Raw genomic sequence first — 16,777 nt, forward strand, 5'->3', positions numbered from 1 at the left:
GGCGGGGGCGGGGGCGGGGGAGCGGGCTGGGTGCGGGGGATGGGTGCGGTTGCGGGGGCTTCAGGTGGGGACGGGGCTGGGTGCGTGGGTGCGGCCGGAGTGCCGCTGGGAGGGGCTGCGCTGGGAGGGGCGCCTCATGAGCAGCGCCGCTCGTCAGGGAGCGCCGCCGCGCTGGGGCTTCCTGGGTGGTCGCGCCGCCGCGCTGCATCACCTTTGAATGCTCGTGCACCTGTGCGGTCGCCATACGATTTGCCACCCCAGCTCCATAACAGACACATACCAACACACACACACACACATATACATGCACACACACACACACGTACATGCACACACACCGAGAAGGCCGGCACACACATACCCAAACCAATCACACACCCACACACACACACACATACTCACACACACGCACTCACACACACTCTCACGCACTCAGCTTGAAGACCTGAAGCAGCAGGTCCGCATCCTGCAGGCCGTGGGCTACGGATCGCTGGAAGAGCCCCCCGGCCCGCACCAAGGCACGGACACCGGCGGCGGCGGCGGCAGCGGCGGCAGCGGCCGGCCGAGCAGCAGCGGCGGGGCCGGCAGCGGTGGGGGCGGGGCGGGGTCGCTGGAGGGTATGCTGCTGGCCAAGAACAGGTGTGTGTGTGTGTGGTGTGTGTGTTTGCGTGTGCGTTTGTGTGTTTGTGTTGTCCATGTGTGTGTTTGTGTTGTCCATGTGTGTGTTTGTGTAGGTGTTTCATGTGCGGGCATTTGTGTGGAGGGAGGGGAGGGGTGTGTGCATGCATGTGTGATTGTGCGTGTATGCGTGTGCCTACGATGGATCAGATACTGATTCTAAAATCATCTCATGTCTGTCGTGTGCGCAGGCGGCTGGAGCACGAGCTCACCATGGCCCGCCTGGCGGCGGCTGAGACAGAGCAGCGCCTGGACGCCGCGCAAGGACAGGTGCGCCGACGCCTTGCGCCCCGCCGCGGCCAGCGGCGACGCTTTCCGAGGGCGCCGCCGGCGCGGCAGCTTCCCCTGGCATCCGCCGCCCGCCTGCCAAGCACCGCCTAGGTGCTGTTTGCAGAACTCAACGAAGTTCCAAACCCCTGCTGCTGTGCCGGAAATCAGGTGTCGGAGCTGGAGGGCAAGCTGGAAGATAAGGAGGCACTGGTGAAGCAGCTGGAGGAGGACCTCCTTGAAACCCGCGGCGCCGCCAAAGCCGCCGCCGGCGCGCAGCGCGCGGCCCTGCTGTCCCTAGACGGCGCGGGCAGCCTCGATGCTCCCACGCCCCGCGGCGGCGGCGGCGCGTCGTTCTCGGGCGTCGGCAGCGGGGCGGACGAGGAGTCGGTGGTGAGGGTGCTGGTCGGCCAGCGGGAGCGGCTGCGTGCGCGCGTGAAGGAGCTGGAGGAGCAGCTGAGCGCGGCGCGCGGCGCCGCGGAGGCCGCGCGGCGGCAGCTGGAGGCGGCGCGGGCGGACAACGTGGCTCTGGTGGAGCGGCTGCGATACGTGGGGGGCTATAGGCAGCAGGCTGCGGCGCGCAAGGTGCGCACGGGGCGTGTGGGGCGCGCTTGCACGTGCGACGTTCAGGCCTCATGTGGGATGCGCACCGCACAGCTGTCTTGAACGCCAGCAGGGGATGCGACGGAGTGCCAGCCGGGGGGCCACCTGGGGTGGCTGGGGCGGTGCTTGCGTGTGGGCGAAACGCAGCCGCCCGCATGCCCCTCCCGCCTTGACCGCAGGACGCGGCCGGGGGCAGGCCGGCGGGCGCAGACGTGGAGGCAGGCGGCGGCGCGGCTGGGGACGTGGTGGGGCGGTACGCCCAGCTGTACGAGGACCGGATAAACCCCTTCCAGGAGTTCCAGGTCAGAAGACTGACATGCGGGGTTCAGATTTTAGGGTGTATGACTGTCCGAGCTTACTCTTGTGCATAATATCACGCGCCAGCTGGGATTCAAATACAAACGCCCGGAACTGCGTGTGTGATCCTTTGCGGCAAAGCGCTCTGGCGGGCCTGCCAAACAATGACGCAGAGAACCTGCAGCGCTGAGCGCCTGGCGAGTGTCCACATTCTTCGGCCGCTCGACCCCCCGCCCACCCGCGTGCCCCTTGGTGGTTTCTTTATATTCATATCTGCCGCAGGGCCAGCAGCACGAGCAGAAGCGGCGCCAGATGGGCGTCGCTGACAAGGCGATGTACGGCGTCGGCCAGCTGGTGTACCGCTCCGCGGCCGCGCGCCTGGTCGCCTTCTGCTACCTCGTAGTCATGCACACGCTGGTCTTCGCGAGCCTTACTCACGTGACTCACCGGACGTCGTCGCAGCTGATGGACCACCAGCACGCGGCGCTGGCCGACCACGGCCACGCGGCGCGGCACGACCTGACGTCACTGATGACTCACGACGGGACGGGCGCGACGGCGGGGGCGGCAGTCGCGGCCGCGGGCGAGGCGGCCGCGAAGGCCGCTGGGAGGCTGCTGCGGCGGCTATTATTGTAAATAACAACCTCTAGTTTGGGGTCAGTCGGCCCCGCCTAAGCTCGGGTGGGGCGAGTGGGACCAAATCACAATGTTGTGGCATGTGTTTGAGCATCACAAGGGATGCGAATTCCTTGACAACGGCTTGCATGCTCGGCCGCCGGGCCAAAAAGGCAGTGGCCAGGGCTGACTGGGGTCGGATTAAAACAGTCAGCACTAGCGGATCGCAGGTGGATTTTGCGCTTGGGCAGCGCGGCGCCGAGTATTTGACTGTGCCGCACTCACTGGCCGCACTGTCCACTGCCGACCCGTGGAGGTTGCAACCCCTCGTCCACGTGCAGGCGTCAGCAACCGCAGCATTCAATAAATCGCCATTGTACCAATCAGAGCACCAACCATAGCATCAATCAGAGCCATCCAGATTACGGTAAATTTTCGATGAGATCAGCAAGGACGCGATCTGAACCAACCCGTTGACTATAAATTATCATCATGCGTTGTTCTCTCTCTTTGATAGCCCTTCTGGTGCTGGGCTCTCTTTCCTTGGGTACCAGTTTAAACAGCGTGCACGCCAGCTGCTCGGCCGGCGACCTGCCCTGCACTTGCGCACAGCTCAGCGGCGCGTGGACCCTGCCACCAAGCGCGCTCCTGCCAACATGCCGCATCACCATGCTGTTCCAAGGTGCCTCGTAGTGCATGCAGAGCGGTGCAGCAGCAGCCGCGGTGGTTTGAAACCTTCCCTGAGGATGCCTCACCTATGACGGGCACACCCCTCATCCTCATTATCACCCTCCCCGCCGCCCTTCCCTCCCTTCCCCCTCCACTAACCTCATTTATGAAATCCTGCTACGGCACCCTCGCTCCTGCTAAATACCATCAGGCATGAACCGCAGCTATGATGTGTTCCTGCCACCAGACTATGCCTCCAAGGCAGCCCCGCCGCCCCCACTCTGGATCCACATCCACGGGCTGCACTCAAACCTGTGGTACCCGAATGGCTACGAAGGTGCGCTGCTGCCGCCGTTTGCTTGCCGGGGCCGCCCATCGCAAATTCCACCTGGGACAAAACTTCACCAGCGTCACCAGAGCTCAGCATGTGAGATTCAAGGCGCCAAGCGAGGGCGATGTCACATTAGAAGCTTGGCTTCAAATTTTTGCAGACTTGCTACTCATAAGGAATCGGGCGTTTCTGCCCCCTCCTCCTTGCGCACCGCACACGCCGCGCTGCGCCAGGCGTGCGCCTCGACCACGCCGTGCGGGGCGCCGAGGTGGACGCGGCCAGGATGGGCGCCGCTGACGTGGCGGCCAGGCGCAGGGCTATCGTGGTGCTGCCCCAGGCCAGCGGCGGCGACGACTGCCAGGCGCGCGCAGGCCGGGGCCTTTTGTCTGCTTGCGCGAGGATCCTCTAAGGCGGCGGCTGCCAATGCATGAAAGGGTGATGTTTGACGGTGTCGGCGCGCCAGCGATAGCTCCCTGCATGGACACCCCTGCTCACGCCGTTCCTCTTGCTTCTATCATTTGCTACATCAACCGTTAGCTACATCAGCACACCATGAACACACACGTGCACCAGACAATTACAGCTCTCAAGGACCCTGAAACCCTGCCAAACCCGTGCAACAGGCGTGGCGCGTCAGCTTCTGGAGCCCCACCTCAATCCTGCCGGCCTGCTTCCCGCCAACTGCTGACGACGTCTCATACCTGGAGCATCTCATCAGCACTCTCCCGCACGCGCTGGGCGTGGACGGCCGCCGCATCTTCTTGTCCGGTTACTCAAACGGCGCCATGCTGGCCCAGGAATTCTTGTGCCGCCGGCCGCGTGCCGCGCAAGCGCTGCGCGCGGTGGCGCTGCTCGCGCCGGCACTGGGCGCGGAGTTTGCCAGGCGCGAGTGTGGCACCGGCAGGGGTGGTGGCGGCGGCGTGGTCGACGGAGGGGGTGCTGCCGGTGGCCTGCCGCTGCTGATCCTACAGGGGACGACGGATGCCACACTGCCGTTTGGGCCCGGGCAGAGAATTGCTGGCACGTTGATGCTGGGAGCAGGTGCGACTGCACATAGAGTCTGGGGGCTGCTGCATGCACAGCGTTGCTCTGAGCACTTCTTGGCAGGCCGCACACTGGTATCTGCCATTACCATCTCGTACGCCCACAAACTCCGTGCACTCGGCTGCTTCTTCAGAACACACTGCAGAGCACTGGGCTGGCTGGATGGGCTGTGGCGCTGGTGCCCAGGCCAGCAGCAGCGCACAGCCGCCTCAGCCAGGGTTGAGCGATGCGGCTGGCTGCGCCAACACTACTGCGCGTGCCACCTGGCGAAGCATAGGTGGCAAGAGTATTTCTTGCAAGGGATACTGCAGCAGCAGCAGCAGCAGCAGCAGCAGCAGCAGCCGCAGCAGTGATATCAGCAGAAGCAGAAGCAGCAATAGCAGCAGCAGGAGCAGCAACAGCAACAGGAAAAGCGGCAGCAGCAGCAATAGCAGCAACAGTAGCAACAGCAGCATTGGAGCCAGCATAGGTGCCAGCAACATCAGCAGCATCAGTAGCAGCACCAGCACCAGCAGCAGCAAAGTCAACCAAAACACAAGTACCAGCCTCGCTGCAGGGAGGACAGCCACAGGCCTCCACCAGGACAGGGGACAACGGCCAAGCAACGTGGTATTGTGCGCTGTGGCAGGTGGTGGACACCTGGCCTGGGACTTTGGCAGACCTGGGGACACCGCGGCCCTCATATGGTGCGCAGCATCTGGGTGCACACTCGGCCAGGGCTCTTTTGTCAAAGCAGCCAAGCCTTGGCAGCTGCTGCCAGGGTGCTGAGACTGTGGTGCAATCAGGGGCCTTTGCTCGGCAAGGGCACGCCTACATGCAGTGCTTTGCGCAGACCAGACCGCGCACCTGGCCAAAATTCCACCACTGCTGCGTCCCACACACACGCATTCTGCCGCAGGGACTTTTTTGAAAGGTCGAGCCGTTAGCAAGGCAGGAGCGCAGGGTTACAACTGTGAGTTCATTGAAGTCCTGCCTCAACTTGTTGCTTCTACCATTTGGTGCAGCAAGCCCAGTAAATGGTGCTGACGAATCTGATGTGCGGCAGCCGTGTGAACTCGAAGCAGCAGTGTACAGGCTGCGGTTTGCAGGCGTCTGCGCTCAGCCCAGGCGGCCATGAGCGCAACGTATCAGGCCCACACCAGTTGGGTGCCGGGTCCTCCTTTTTAGTCAGAAGCCACCAGCCAAGATCCCGTACACATCTAGACAACCAGGCGTGTTTGACAGCAGGCAATTTATGTACTGTGTGGCTGGCGGAAGCCACGCTCCACTGCAAAAACAGCAGCTGGGCGTCAGCAGGCGCTGCAACAATGCCAGGTTTGCAAGTAAGAATGTGCACGCGTATCAATCATGCATGCTCAAAAGATGGCACCGACAACTCTTGGAGCGGCCGCTGATGGGTGCCGTATGTACAACATAAAACGTGCCAAGATGGAGCAGCCTCAGGGGGGGCTGTGCTGATCATCAGTACGATGATCGCCCCCGCCGCTTACATCGCCTCGTCTGCCCACCCGTCCGTGTCCTCGTTGATCCAGCCGAAACGTTCATCACCCTCCTGCCCCTCTCAGTCGTCCTGGCCGCCCTCCTCCACCACCTCCACATGGTGGGGGTCGTTCCTCAGGGCGAGCGCCTCAAACACGCCCTGCTGCACAGAGCGGCGCGGCACGACGAGGCGCTTGAGGGCCGGCAGGCGCAGCAGCCAGGGGCCGAGGTTCCACACTTCCTGGCAGCCACCAAAGTCCAGCTCCTGTGGGGTGTTGAGCGGATCAAGTGTATTTGGGGCTTAGGTTCTTGGGGCTTAGGCAAGGGGCAGGGCGGCAGGCATCCGTTTGGTGCGCCTTAATTTAGAGGGCAAGCGCAGCGGCGTGCGGCGGGCGCATACGGCAGAAAAGCGGCTGCAGCCACCTGGGGAGAGCGAGAGCAGGCGTCATTGTCACGATCGGCGGGTGCGCTCCCGGATTCTCACGGAAGGAAGATAGGACAACCCCATGGCAACTCCCTTGCTCAGGCCCCGTTTCAGGCACTCACCTCCAGCAGCGAAAACCGCTCCATCCCCTCTGGCACGTGCAGTGGCCCGTTGAACCCCCGCACCACCAGCCGCCGCAGGCCAAAGCACCGCAGCAGCCCCGCGTCGCCACCGCCGCCGCGGCCCAGTGGCGCAAAGTCCTGGGGCTCGGGGCCTTCTGGGCCCCTGTCGCGCATGCGCACGTCCACCACCAAGCTCGTCAGAGCGGTGAGCGCAGACACCCCCTCCGGCAGCCTCTCGAGCGTCTTGGTCCCGGTCAGCTCGAGGGCCCGCAGCTGAGTCAGCGCTGCCAGCGTTGTAGGCGGCCAGGCGGCGGCGTGGCCGACGGCGTCGGGGCAGGCGTGGAGGCTGAGGGAGGTCAGCGCCGACAGCGCCGCCAATCCAATGACGTAATGCAAGTCTGAGACGTCACTGATGCACAGCTCCTTGAGGGTTGTGTGGGCGAAGGTTGTAGTTGCAATACTAACTAGTAGGTCTGCAGAGGCAGGCTTGGGGGTTTTGGGGGGGCGGTACAAGGACACGGCAAGGTAATTGCAGATATGCAGGTGCGACAACGTTCGCGCAAGCAATCTGACATCAAACTGCCCAGGCACACCCGCATCACGCCCAAGCCAGGTGCCCGTCGCGGCGGCGCCGCCCAGCACGGCCACTTTGTTTCCCGCCCAACATGACCCCCGCTCGCGCCACTTGCCGAGCTGAGGCGGATCTGCGTACAACAAGGCAGCTCAGGGTCCCCACCAGGACCGCGGCTCCCACCCTGAGGCTGGTGAGGTGATTTACAGACACCACATTCAGACTGGGCGACCGCGACACCGACAGCCTCGACAGGTCCGGCAGCTGGGGCAGGTGGAGCCCGTACGCCGGCGCCCAGCAGTAAGGAGGCGGCCACAGAATCTCAAGATCCTGCAGGCCGCCCAGCGAGAGACCGTCGGACATGTGATCTGGTAAGTAAGAGATGGCTCCCGCAAGCTGCAGGCTGCGCAAGCCCGGCAGCGCGCCCGCGGCGCGAACAATGGGGCGCCATTCAACCCTGACGCGGTCGATAGTTGAGATGAACTCGAGCTCCAGGCGCGCCAGCCGCTGCCAGGCAGGCGCGGCAAACTCGAGGCTCGAGGTGAGGTCGTCAGCGATGTGGGCAGGGTAGTGGGACACCGACAGCCGCGCGATGCGGGCCGCAGCCAGGGGCGGCACAGCGCGGAGCTCGTAGACCAAAATGCCGGCCGCCAGTAACCACTCAAAGTCGTCGGCATCCACCTCGGGGCCTCCTCCCTGATCCGAAGCGGTGCAGCCTTCCCTCGCCTGATGCGCTGGCTCCAGCTCTCCAGCCAGGTCGATGGCCACGCTGGTCGCCCGGTCGAACCGCGCGAGCGCGCGCGTCAGATCTGCGGCTCTGACCCCCCTGAGATCTGTGGCGAGCTCATCCGCGACGCGCGCGAAGCCCTTGCAGGCGGCGCCGCAGCTCGACAGGGAGCGCTGTGAGTGGAGGTGCGTCATGAGCAGGCGCCAGCAGGGCAGTGGGAGGTCGGTCCAGCACCTGCGGCAGGAGGGGCGTAGCGGAAGGCAGTGCGTGCCACCGGCTGCTTTGAGACGCGCCATGCACCATCTTCCAAGGTCCAAGGTTACGTAGGGGCTCGCGACGTGTTTGCAGCTCTCACCCATTACGGGAGCCCCTTTCGCTCAATGTCCACTCACCGGGACTCTAAGTTGGCGCCAGTGGGCTCCGCCATGGCGCCCAAGCCGACGCGCTTACCCGCCGCAGCAATTGCGAGTGCAGTGCAAGCACCGCCCTGCGCGGCGACAGGCTCTGCTCTACACGACAATGGTAAGGATGGAACGTTTATGGTGCTCTGAGCCTTTCACGCTGTGCGCTCTGTTCGGAGCGCTTGTTTGAGCTGAGCGACACGTCGACAACCCTGTCGAGCGAAGACCTCGCAGGCAATAGAGTGCGTAGGATGCAGAAGACAAGTAATGGGACCTAAGTGACGGGTAAACACTACTATCAGCCCTTCCCTGCGTGTATATTTGTCATGCGCTGCTCCGATGCAAACAGCAGCATCAGGTACGCAGGCACCGTGACCATGACAGTTTTGCCAGCCTACGGTGCTGAGTACGTGCACGCATGTTTACTGCATATTTGCTCAATGGGTGGCACCGCCGACCCTTGGAGCGGCAGCTGATGGGTATACTGTACAAGTAAAAGGTGCCAAGCCAGGCAGCCTCAGCGGATGCTGCGCCAATTGATCCCGCCGCCTACAGCCCCTCTTCTGCCCACCCCTCCGCGTCCTCATTGCCCCAGCCAAGAGCCCCATCACCCTCCTGCCCCCCTCAGTCCTCCTGGCCCCCCTCCTCCACCACCTCCACTTGGTGGGGGTCGTTCCTCAGGGCGAGCGCCTCAAACACACCCTGCTGCACAGAGCGGCGCGGCACGACGAGGCGCTTGAGGGCCGGCAGGCGCAGCAGCCAGGGGCCGAGGTTCCACACTTCCTGGCAGCCGCTCAGGTCCAGCTCCTGTGGGGCGTTGAGTATGTGAACGGTTTTGTGGGGAACAGTTTTTTGAGGCTCAGGGGAGGAACACGCATCTGTGAGGTGCGCCTTGATGGAGGGGGCAAGCGCGGCGGCGTGCGGAGGCGTGCGCGTGCCGGAGAAACAATAGGCTGCAGCCAACTGGGCAGAGTGACCAGGTGCTGTGGTCAGCTGGGGCGGGCCCTCCTGGACTTCAGCGCATGTGTGGGTAGACTCGTTAAATCCCTGGCAGCTCTATTCCTCAAGACCACTCCCAGCCACTCACCTCCAGCAGTGAAAACCGCTCCATCCCCTCTGGCAGGTGCAGCGGCCCGTTGAACCCCCGCACCACCAGCCGCCGCAGGCCAAAGCACCGCAGCAGCCCCGCGTCGCCGCCACCGCCCCGCCCCAGCGGTGCAAAATCCTCGGGGTCGGGGCCCTCTGGGCCCCTGTCGCGCATGCGCATGTCGACCACCAAGCTCGTCAGAGCGGTGAGCGCAGACACCCCAGCCGGCAGCCTGTCGAGGGTCGTGGTGCCGGTCAGGTGGAGGGCCCGCAGCTGAGTCAGCGAGGGCAGCGCCGCGGCCACCGAGGCGGCCAGCTCCATGGTGGACATTTCGGAGGGGGCCCGGACGGCATGAGGGCAGGCGTGCAGACTAAGGGACGTCAGCGCTGAGAGGGCGTCCAGCCCAAAGACGCAGCTGACTTCTGGGGCGTCGCTGATGCAAAGCTCCTGTCGGGGTTTGATGGGCAAAGGTGAAAGGTGCATCAGGTCCCCAGTCATGGTCGGGGGTTTTTGTGAGCAGGGAGCTAATCTGTCACGCCGGCCGCTGCCTAGGGATTTGGGGCGAGGGTGCTGTGCGACCATCCGCGAGCAAAGCGGGCTAAGTGAGGGAAAGGCGGTGCAATCTGTGCGCGCAAGGGTTTCCACATCTCAGCGTTAAAGTGCACCGATCTCAGGCCCAAGCCAGGTGCCCAGCACGGCCGCGCCGCCCGGCACAGCCAGCTTGCTCCCCATCTGACCGGGCCCGTGCACGCTCGCCGCATGCGACAAGCTGAGGCGGGCCCGCCTACCAGCAGGCAGCCCAGGCCCGGCCCCCCCTCCCGACACAGCTGCGGCTCCGACCTTGAGGCTGGTGAGGCGTCCTACATGTGCATATCTCAGTGCGGGCGCCCGCGCCAGCGACAGCCTCGACAGGTTGTCCAGCCCGGGCAGGCCCACTGCGAGGCCCGACAACGAGGGCGAATCAGGCAACCCCACGACTTCCAGATCCTGCAGGCTGGGCTCCCGGAGGCCGACGGGCACGCCATCTGGTAAGAGAGGGATGGCGCCCGCAAGCCGGAGGCTGCGCAAGGCCGGCAGCGCGCCCGCGGCGCGAAGGATGGGGCGCCATTCAACCGTGCCCTGGTAGGCAGTGGTGGCGGTGTAGTCGAGCTCCAGGCGCGCCAGCCGCCGCCAGGCGGGCGCGGCGAGCTCGAGGGCGGAGGCGAGCGCGTCGGCATCCTTCATAGGGCAGTGGGAAACCGCCAGCCGCTCGATGCGGGCCGCAGCCAGGGGCGCCACAATACGGAGCTCGCGGGCCAAAACGGCGGCCCCCGCGCACCACCGCTGGCAGGCTGCAAGCACCTCTGGGCCCCCTCTCTTATTCGGCCCGCTGCGGCCTTGCCTCTCACAAAATGGGCATAGCTGCTCTGGGGTGAGGTCGGCGGCAACACTGGTCGCGCGGTCAAACCGCGCCAGCGCGCGCGTCAGATCGCCGGCGGGGACCCCCGTGAGATCTGTGACGAGCTCATCCGCGACGAGCGAAAAGCTCTTGCAGGCGGCGCAGCAGCCGGACAAGGAGCGCTGGGAGTGGAGGTGAGTCATGAGCAGGCGCCAGCAGGGCAGTGGGAGGTCGGTCCAGCACCTGAGGCAGGAGGGGCGGCGTAGCTGGAAGGCAGTGCGTGCTGCTGGCTGCCGTGTGAAGCACTGGCCACCATCTTCCAACGTCCGAGGTTAGGGGCCTGCTCGTGACGTGTTGGCAGTTTTCGCCCATTGCAGTAGCCTCTTCTGCCTTGATGTCCGCTCACCGAGACTCTGTGTCAGCCCCAGTGTGCTCCGCCATGGCGTCCAAGCAAGCCGAGGCAGCTACCCGCCGCGGCAAAGTCTGCAAGTGCAGTGCACGCGCCGCCAAGCGCAGCGACAGGCTCTGCTCTGCACGACACTGGTCGGAATACAACGCTAAAATGCTCTGGAACTTTACGCTGGGCGCGCTGTTCGGAACGCTTGTTTGAGCTGAGCAACACGTCGACAACCCAGCTGTCCGGCTTGAGATCTCGCAGGCGATAAAGTGCGTAGGACGGAGGTGAATACGGTAAGTAATGTGACCTGAACGACCGGTAAACGGTGATGTCAGTCGTTCCCGTATTCGGTGCAGAGCAGCTGAGGAGCAGCTGGGTCACAGCAGTGTCTGGGTGCACAGCAGGAGCGCACAGGAGCTGTGCAGTCTGCTGCTCCTCAGACTAAAGTAGCAGCCACGTTTTTGCAGCACCCATACCCCCACCCAGGATGCGGGGGATGCCATGCAGTATGTTCCAGTTGAGGGCCTGACAGGTGGCCTAGACCTGCTGAATGCAGGCCAGGGCTCCTCCCCTCCCCATCTTCCACTAGCTGCTGTTGGATGAATACGTTGCATGCGCTGCTCCGATGCAGACAGCAGCCTCTGGTCCACAGGCGCTGTGACTATGACAAGTTTGCAAGCCTGATGAGTGTGTATACGCATGTGAATCATTCATGTTTACACAAGGGGTGGCAACGACAATTCTTGTGGCGGCAGCCGATAATCATGTACAAGAACGTGCCAAGCCAGGCAGCGTCAGAGGACGCTGCCCTGACCGATCGCGCCACCTACAGCCCCTCTTCTGCCCACCCGTCCGCGTCCTCGTTGCCCCAATCTGGAAAATCCAGGGGAAAATTTTTGCCAAGTCTAGGGACATAGCTAAGTCACGGGTGTCCAAAATACAAATTCACAGATGGGGGTGTTGGCCAGTCACAGGTCAGGTGCACCACCTTTCAGGTGTCCACAGGTCGCACGTGTGGGGCAGGTGCCTGTCAGGTGCCCGCACCTTAGCAGTGTAGCTGCGACATCTGCATATGCCCAACGTCTATTACTTGCTTCCAACTTGCCTGCGGCGCGGCAACGACGATGATCTGCTGGGGCTGCTGCTGCTTCGTTCTGGGGCTGCTGCTGCTGCAGCGGCTGCCTCTCGGCCTCCTGCTGCTGTGCCGCGCTGCGGCGGCGTCTACTCGCGTCCTGCAGACGACGGTATCTCCTATACGTCTTTTACATGCTACAAGTGTGCCGGTACATGCCTTAGCTTGCATCTTCACTGCTGGTGGAACAGAGCTGGGATGGGTTCCTGTGTGATGCATGCCTGGTGATTCGGGTGACCCTGGTGTTTGAGCTGCGTGATGCGCTACGTACATCCTGTGTTGCTGGCAGTAAGCGCAAGAGAGTTGGGCTACCCCTCGAATTGCGAGCAGTCAACACAGCAGCAAGAAGCACATGCAAGAGCCGGCCGTGGCGGGTGTGGTGCAACAGCAACCCACGACACGGCTGCGCTAGCAAACTGTTATGTGGCATTGTGTGCGTGCGCAGTACCAGGAAGCATGAGGGTACAACATCAAGATATCGTGCAATTGCGCCAGCTGGGACGCTCATCACCCTCCTGCCCTTCGCCGTCGTCCCGGGCCCCCTCCTCCACCACTTCCTCTCGGTGGGGGTCGGTCCTCAGGGCGAGCGCCTCAAACACGCCCTGCTGCACAGAGCGGCGCGGCACGACGAGGCGCTTGACGGCGGGCAGGCGCAGCAGCCAGGGGCCGAGGTTCCACACGTCCTGGCAGCCACCAAGGTCCAACTCCTGTGGAGCGTTGAGCGGATGAGGGGTTATTTGGGCTCAGGTTTTGGGGGCTAGGGGAGGAATGGGCATCCGTTAGGGGTGGCTAGATGGGGAGACCAGCACAGGGGCGCGTGAAGGCAGGCGCGTGCAGCAGGAACAGCGGCTGCAGCCACTTGGGGAGAGTGCAAGCAGGCAGCGGCGTCACAGCTGGGCCGCCCTAGATTCTCGTGCATACAAGGGAGGATGGTACCCCTGGCAGCTCCCTTGTTAGGGCCCACTCCCGGCCGCGCACCTCCAGCAGCGAAAACCGCTCCATCCCCTCCGGCATGTGCAGCGGCCCGCTGAACCCCCGCACCACCAGCCGCCGCAAGCCGAAGCACCTCAGCAGCCCCGTGCCGTCGCCTAGTGGCGCAAAGTCCTTGGGCTCGGGCCCATCGGGGCCGCTGTCGCGCATGCGCACGTCAACCACCAAGCTGGTCAGCGCTTTGAGAAAAGGAATCGCCGCCGGCAGCTTCTCGAGGGTCGTGGTGCCGGTCAGCTCGAGGGCCCGCAGCTGAGTCAGCGCGACCAGCACCGTGGCCAGCAATAAGGCTGCGTTGCGAGTGGCGTCGGGGCAGGCGTGGACGCGGAGGGAGGTCAGCGCCGCGAGCGACGACAATCCAATGACATCACGCAAGTCCGGGGCGTCACTGATGCAAAGCTCCTGAGGGGGATTTGGTGGGGGGTGGGGGGTGCATCAGGTCTGCGGCGGCTATGGGGGCTGATTTAAAGGCAGAGTCGCGGATCAGGGCTGGCAGCTGCCGAGAGGTTCTGGGAGAAGTGCTGGTGGGACTGACGGCAAGGCCAGGCGATTGGAGCGCCAGGCGGTGCAATCAGTGCCCGCATGCGCTTCTACATGCCCCTGTCGCAGCACACCAAACACAGGTCCAAGCCAAGTGCGGGGTGCGGCGGCGGCGCCCGGCACCGCCAGCTTGCGCCCCTTCTGACCGGCCCCGCGTTCGCGCGCACGCGACAGGGTGGGGCAAAGCCCGCCGACGCGCAGGCATCCCTGGGCCCCAGCCGAGGCCGCGGCTCTGACCTGGAGGCTGGTCAGGTGTTCTTTCAGGTGTTCAAGCTCCAGCGTCCTGCCACGCACCCTTGCCACCGACAGCCTGAACAGGTCGGGCAGCCCGGGTATCGCCGGGACGTCATAAGGCGAGATCTCCACAGGCGGCCCCACGATCTCGAGATCCTGCAGGCCGCCCAGCCACAGGCTATCGGTAAACCCCCATAAGGGACAGATGGCGCCCGCGAGCCGCATGCTGCGCAGGGCCGGCAGCGCGCCCGCGGCGCGGATGACGGCGGCCCAATCATACTCATAACGGCGTGTGGGGGCCGGGCCAGAGGCGGTGACGTCATACGAGAGCTCCAGGCGCGCCAGCCGCCGCCATGCGGGCGCACCCGGCTCGAAGCTGTAGGCGAGGGTGTCGGCGACGTAGCTGGGGCAGTTGGACACTGACAGCCGCTCAATGCGGGCCGCAGCCAGGGGCGGCACGGCGCGGAGCTCGCTAGCCAAAACGGCGGCCGCGGCGCACCACCCCTGGAAACCCCCAGGCTCCTCGGGCCCGCCTTCTTGACCCGACGCGCCTCCCTCCCTCTTCTGATGCGTCGGCCACGGCGCTGCAGCCAGGTCGACGGCCACACTGGTCGCGCGGTCAAACCGCGCGAGCGCGCGCGTCAGATCGCCGGCGGGGACCCCCCTGAGATCTGTGGCGAGGTCATCCGCGACGCGCGCAATGCTCTTGCAGGCTGCGCTGCAGCTGAACAGGGAGCGCTTGGAGTGGAGGTGAGTCATGATCAGGCGCCAGCAGGGCACAGGGAGATCGGTCCAGCACCTGCGGCGTGGGGCGGGCGCGTCGGAAAGGCGGCGCACGCCGCTGGCTGCAGTGGGATGCGCTGTGCGCCACCTGCTTAGCGCCAAGATCAGCGGGCCGCTCACGGCGTGCTGGCAGTGCCTAGTGAACAGCAACTTGCATCCAGTGTCCACTCACCGAGACTCGGCGCTGGCCCCGGCGTGCTCCGCCATGGCAACCAAGCCGATGCAGTTACCCGACGCAACTGCAAGTGCAGTGCAAGCGCCGCCCTGCGCAGTGACAGGCTCTGTTCTGCACGGCACTGGCACGCTTGCGACGCCTTGTACCTTACACGCTGTGTGCGCTGCTCGGAACGCTTTGCTTGAGCTGAGCGACAAAGTCGACAACCCGGCAAAGATCTCGCAGGCAATAAAGTGCGTAGGACGGAGGAATAACTGATGTGACGTAAGTGACGGCCACATACTACTTGTCACCCCGTTCCGGATGTCATGCGCTGCTCCAATGCAAGCAGCAGCCTCAGTCCACGGGCTGCGCAGGTCTACAGGGGCTGTGACCATGACAGGTTTGAACGGTATGTGCACCCACATGAACCATGCAGTTGATCACAAGAAACAAAAGCGACGACCCTTGGAGCGGCAGCTGATGGGTATGTAAATCACAGACATGCCAAGCCGGGGCAGCCTCAAGGGACGCTGCGCTGACAAACCCCGCCGCCTACAGCCCCTCTTCTGCCCACCCCTCCGCATCCTCGTTGCCCCAGTCAAAATCCTCATCACCCTCCTGCCCCTTGCCGTCGCCTCCGCCCCCTTCCTCCACAACCTCCACTTGGTGGGGGTCGTTCCGCAGGGCGAGCGCCTCAAACACGCCCTGCTGCACAGAGCGGCGCGGCACGACGAGGCGCTTGAGGGCGGGCAGGCGCAGCAGCCAGGGGCCGAGGTTCCACAATTCCTGGCAGCCACCAAGGTCCAACTCCTGTGGGGTGTTTGGTGGATTGAGGGTTTTTGGAGCCTGAGTTGTCGGAGCTTAGGGGATGGATAGGCAAGTAAGAAGTGCGACTTGGCAGGGGCATGGGCGGCGGCGTACGGTGGAGGGCGCACACGGCAGAAAGAGCAGCTGCAGACAAAATGATTCACAAAAAGGCGTCGTCGTCACAGCTGCGGCATGCCGTCCTGGCCTACCAAGCACGCATGGGAAGATGGGATACCCCCCTGGCAGCTCCGTTGCATGCGCCCCGTCCAGCCTGCGCACCTCCAGCAATGAAAACCGCTCCATCCCCTCAGGCAGGTGCAGCGGCCCATTGAACCCCCGCACCACCAGCCGACGCAGGCCAAAGCACCGCAGGAGCCCCGCGTCGCCACCGCCGCCGCGGCCCAGTGGCGCAAAGTCCTCGGGCTCGGGACCCTCTGGGCCCCTGTCGCGCATGCGCACGTCCACCACCAAGCTCGTCAGAGCGGTGAGCGCAGACACCCCCGCCGGCAGCCTCTCCAGCGTCGTGGCGCCAGTCAGTTTGAGGGCCCGCAGCTGAGTCAGCGTGGGGAGCACCACGGCCAGCGCGGAGGCCTGCTCCGTGGGCGCCATGTCGGTGGGGCGGCGGACGGCATGAGGGCAGGCGTGCAGGCTGAGGGAGGTCAGCGCCGAGAGGGAGTCCAGCCCATAGATGCACCCAAGCTCTGGGGCGTCGCTGATGCACAGCTCCTGTCGGGGTTGTATATGCAGACACGGAGGGGGCATTGAGTGCGCAGATGCGGTCGGGGCTGTCTTGGGCAGGGAGTGGATCAGTCGAGTCGGCAGGTTCCTGGAGGCTTTGGGGGCAAGTGCTGGTGGGGCTGTCAGCAAACAGGGCGAGGGGATTGAGAGAAAGGCGTTGCAATCATTGCGCGAAAGGACTTCCGCATTGAAGCCTTCGAAGCACACCGTCCTCAGACTCAAACCAGGTGCGCGGTACGGCGGCGCCGGCCGGCACAGCTGGCTTGCTCCGAACCCACGCTCGCCACACGCAACGAGCTGGGGCAGGCC

General features: G+C 64.4%; 5 protein-coding genes across 5 annotated transcripts; 1 reads left to right on the forward strand and 4 right to left on the reverse strand.

The window, feature by feature from the left end:
* Positions 1-619: 619 nt before the first annotated feature.
* On the forward strand, positions 620-2,481 carry MNEG_4893 (Protein CASP; the record flags this gene model as incomplete). The annotated part of the gene is made up of 5 exons (XM_014046625.1): positions 620-639; positions 870-948; positions 1,117-1,530; positions 1,728-1,850; positions 2,128-2,481. The coding sequence occupies 5 exons, from the start codon at positions 620-622 to the stop codon at positions 2,479-2,481; spliced, it is 990 nt and encodes a 329-aa protein (XP_013902079.1).
* A 3,584-nt stretch (positions 2,482-6,065) lies between these two features.
* Positions 6,066-8,254, reverse strand: MNEG_4894 (hypothetical protein; the record flags this gene model as incomplete). Its single annotated transcript, XM_014046626.1, has 4 exons — positions 6,066-6,248; positions 6,530-6,952; positions 7,284-8,061; positions 8,220-8,254. 4 exons carry the CDS (start codon positions 8,252-8,254, stop codon positions 6,066-6,068), a joined length of 1,419 nt encoding a protein of 472 aa, XP_013902080.1.
* Positions 8,255-8,852: 598 nt separating this feature from the next.
* Positions 8,853-9,645, reverse strand: MNEG_4895 (hypothetical protein; the record flags this gene model as incomplete). Its single annotated transcript, XM_014046627.1, has 2 exons — positions 8,853-9,035; positions 9,316-9,645. 2 exons carry the CDS (start codon positions 9,643-9,645, stop codon positions 8,853-8,855), a joined length of 513 nt encoding a protein of 170 aa, XP_013902081.1.
* A 3,047-nt stretch (positions 9,646-12,692) lies between these two features.
* On the reverse strand, positions 12,693-14,973 carry MNEG_4896 (hypothetical protein; the record flags this gene model as incomplete). Its single annotated transcript, XM_014046628.1, has 4 exons — positions 12,693-12,929; positions 13,201-13,611; positions 13,987-14,782; positions 14,939-14,973. The coding sequence occupies 4 exons, from the start codon at positions 14,971-14,973 to the stop codon at positions 12,693-12,695; spliced, it is 1,479 nt and encodes a 492-aa protein (XP_013902082.1).
* A 502-nt stretch (positions 14,974-15,475) lies between these two features.
* Positions 15,476-16,339, reverse strand: MNEG_4897 (hypothetical protein; the record flags this gene model as incomplete). The annotated part of the gene is made up of 2 exons (XM_014046629.1): positions 15,476-15,733; positions 16,010-16,339. 2 exons carry the CDS (start codon positions 16,337-16,339, stop codon positions 15,476-15,478), a joined length of 588 nt encoding a protein of 195 aa, XP_013902083.1.
* Positions 16,340-16,777: the final 438 nt, after the last annotated feature.

Source organism: Monoraphidium neglectum (genome assembly GCF_000611645.1).
Source record: "Monoraphidium neglectum strain SAG 48.87 unplaced genomic scaffold scaffold00703, whole genome shotgun sequence".
Lineage (NCBI taxonomy): Eukaryota > Viridiplantae > Chlorophyta > Chlorophyceae > Sphaeropleales > Selenastraceae > Monoraphidium > Monoraphidium neglectum.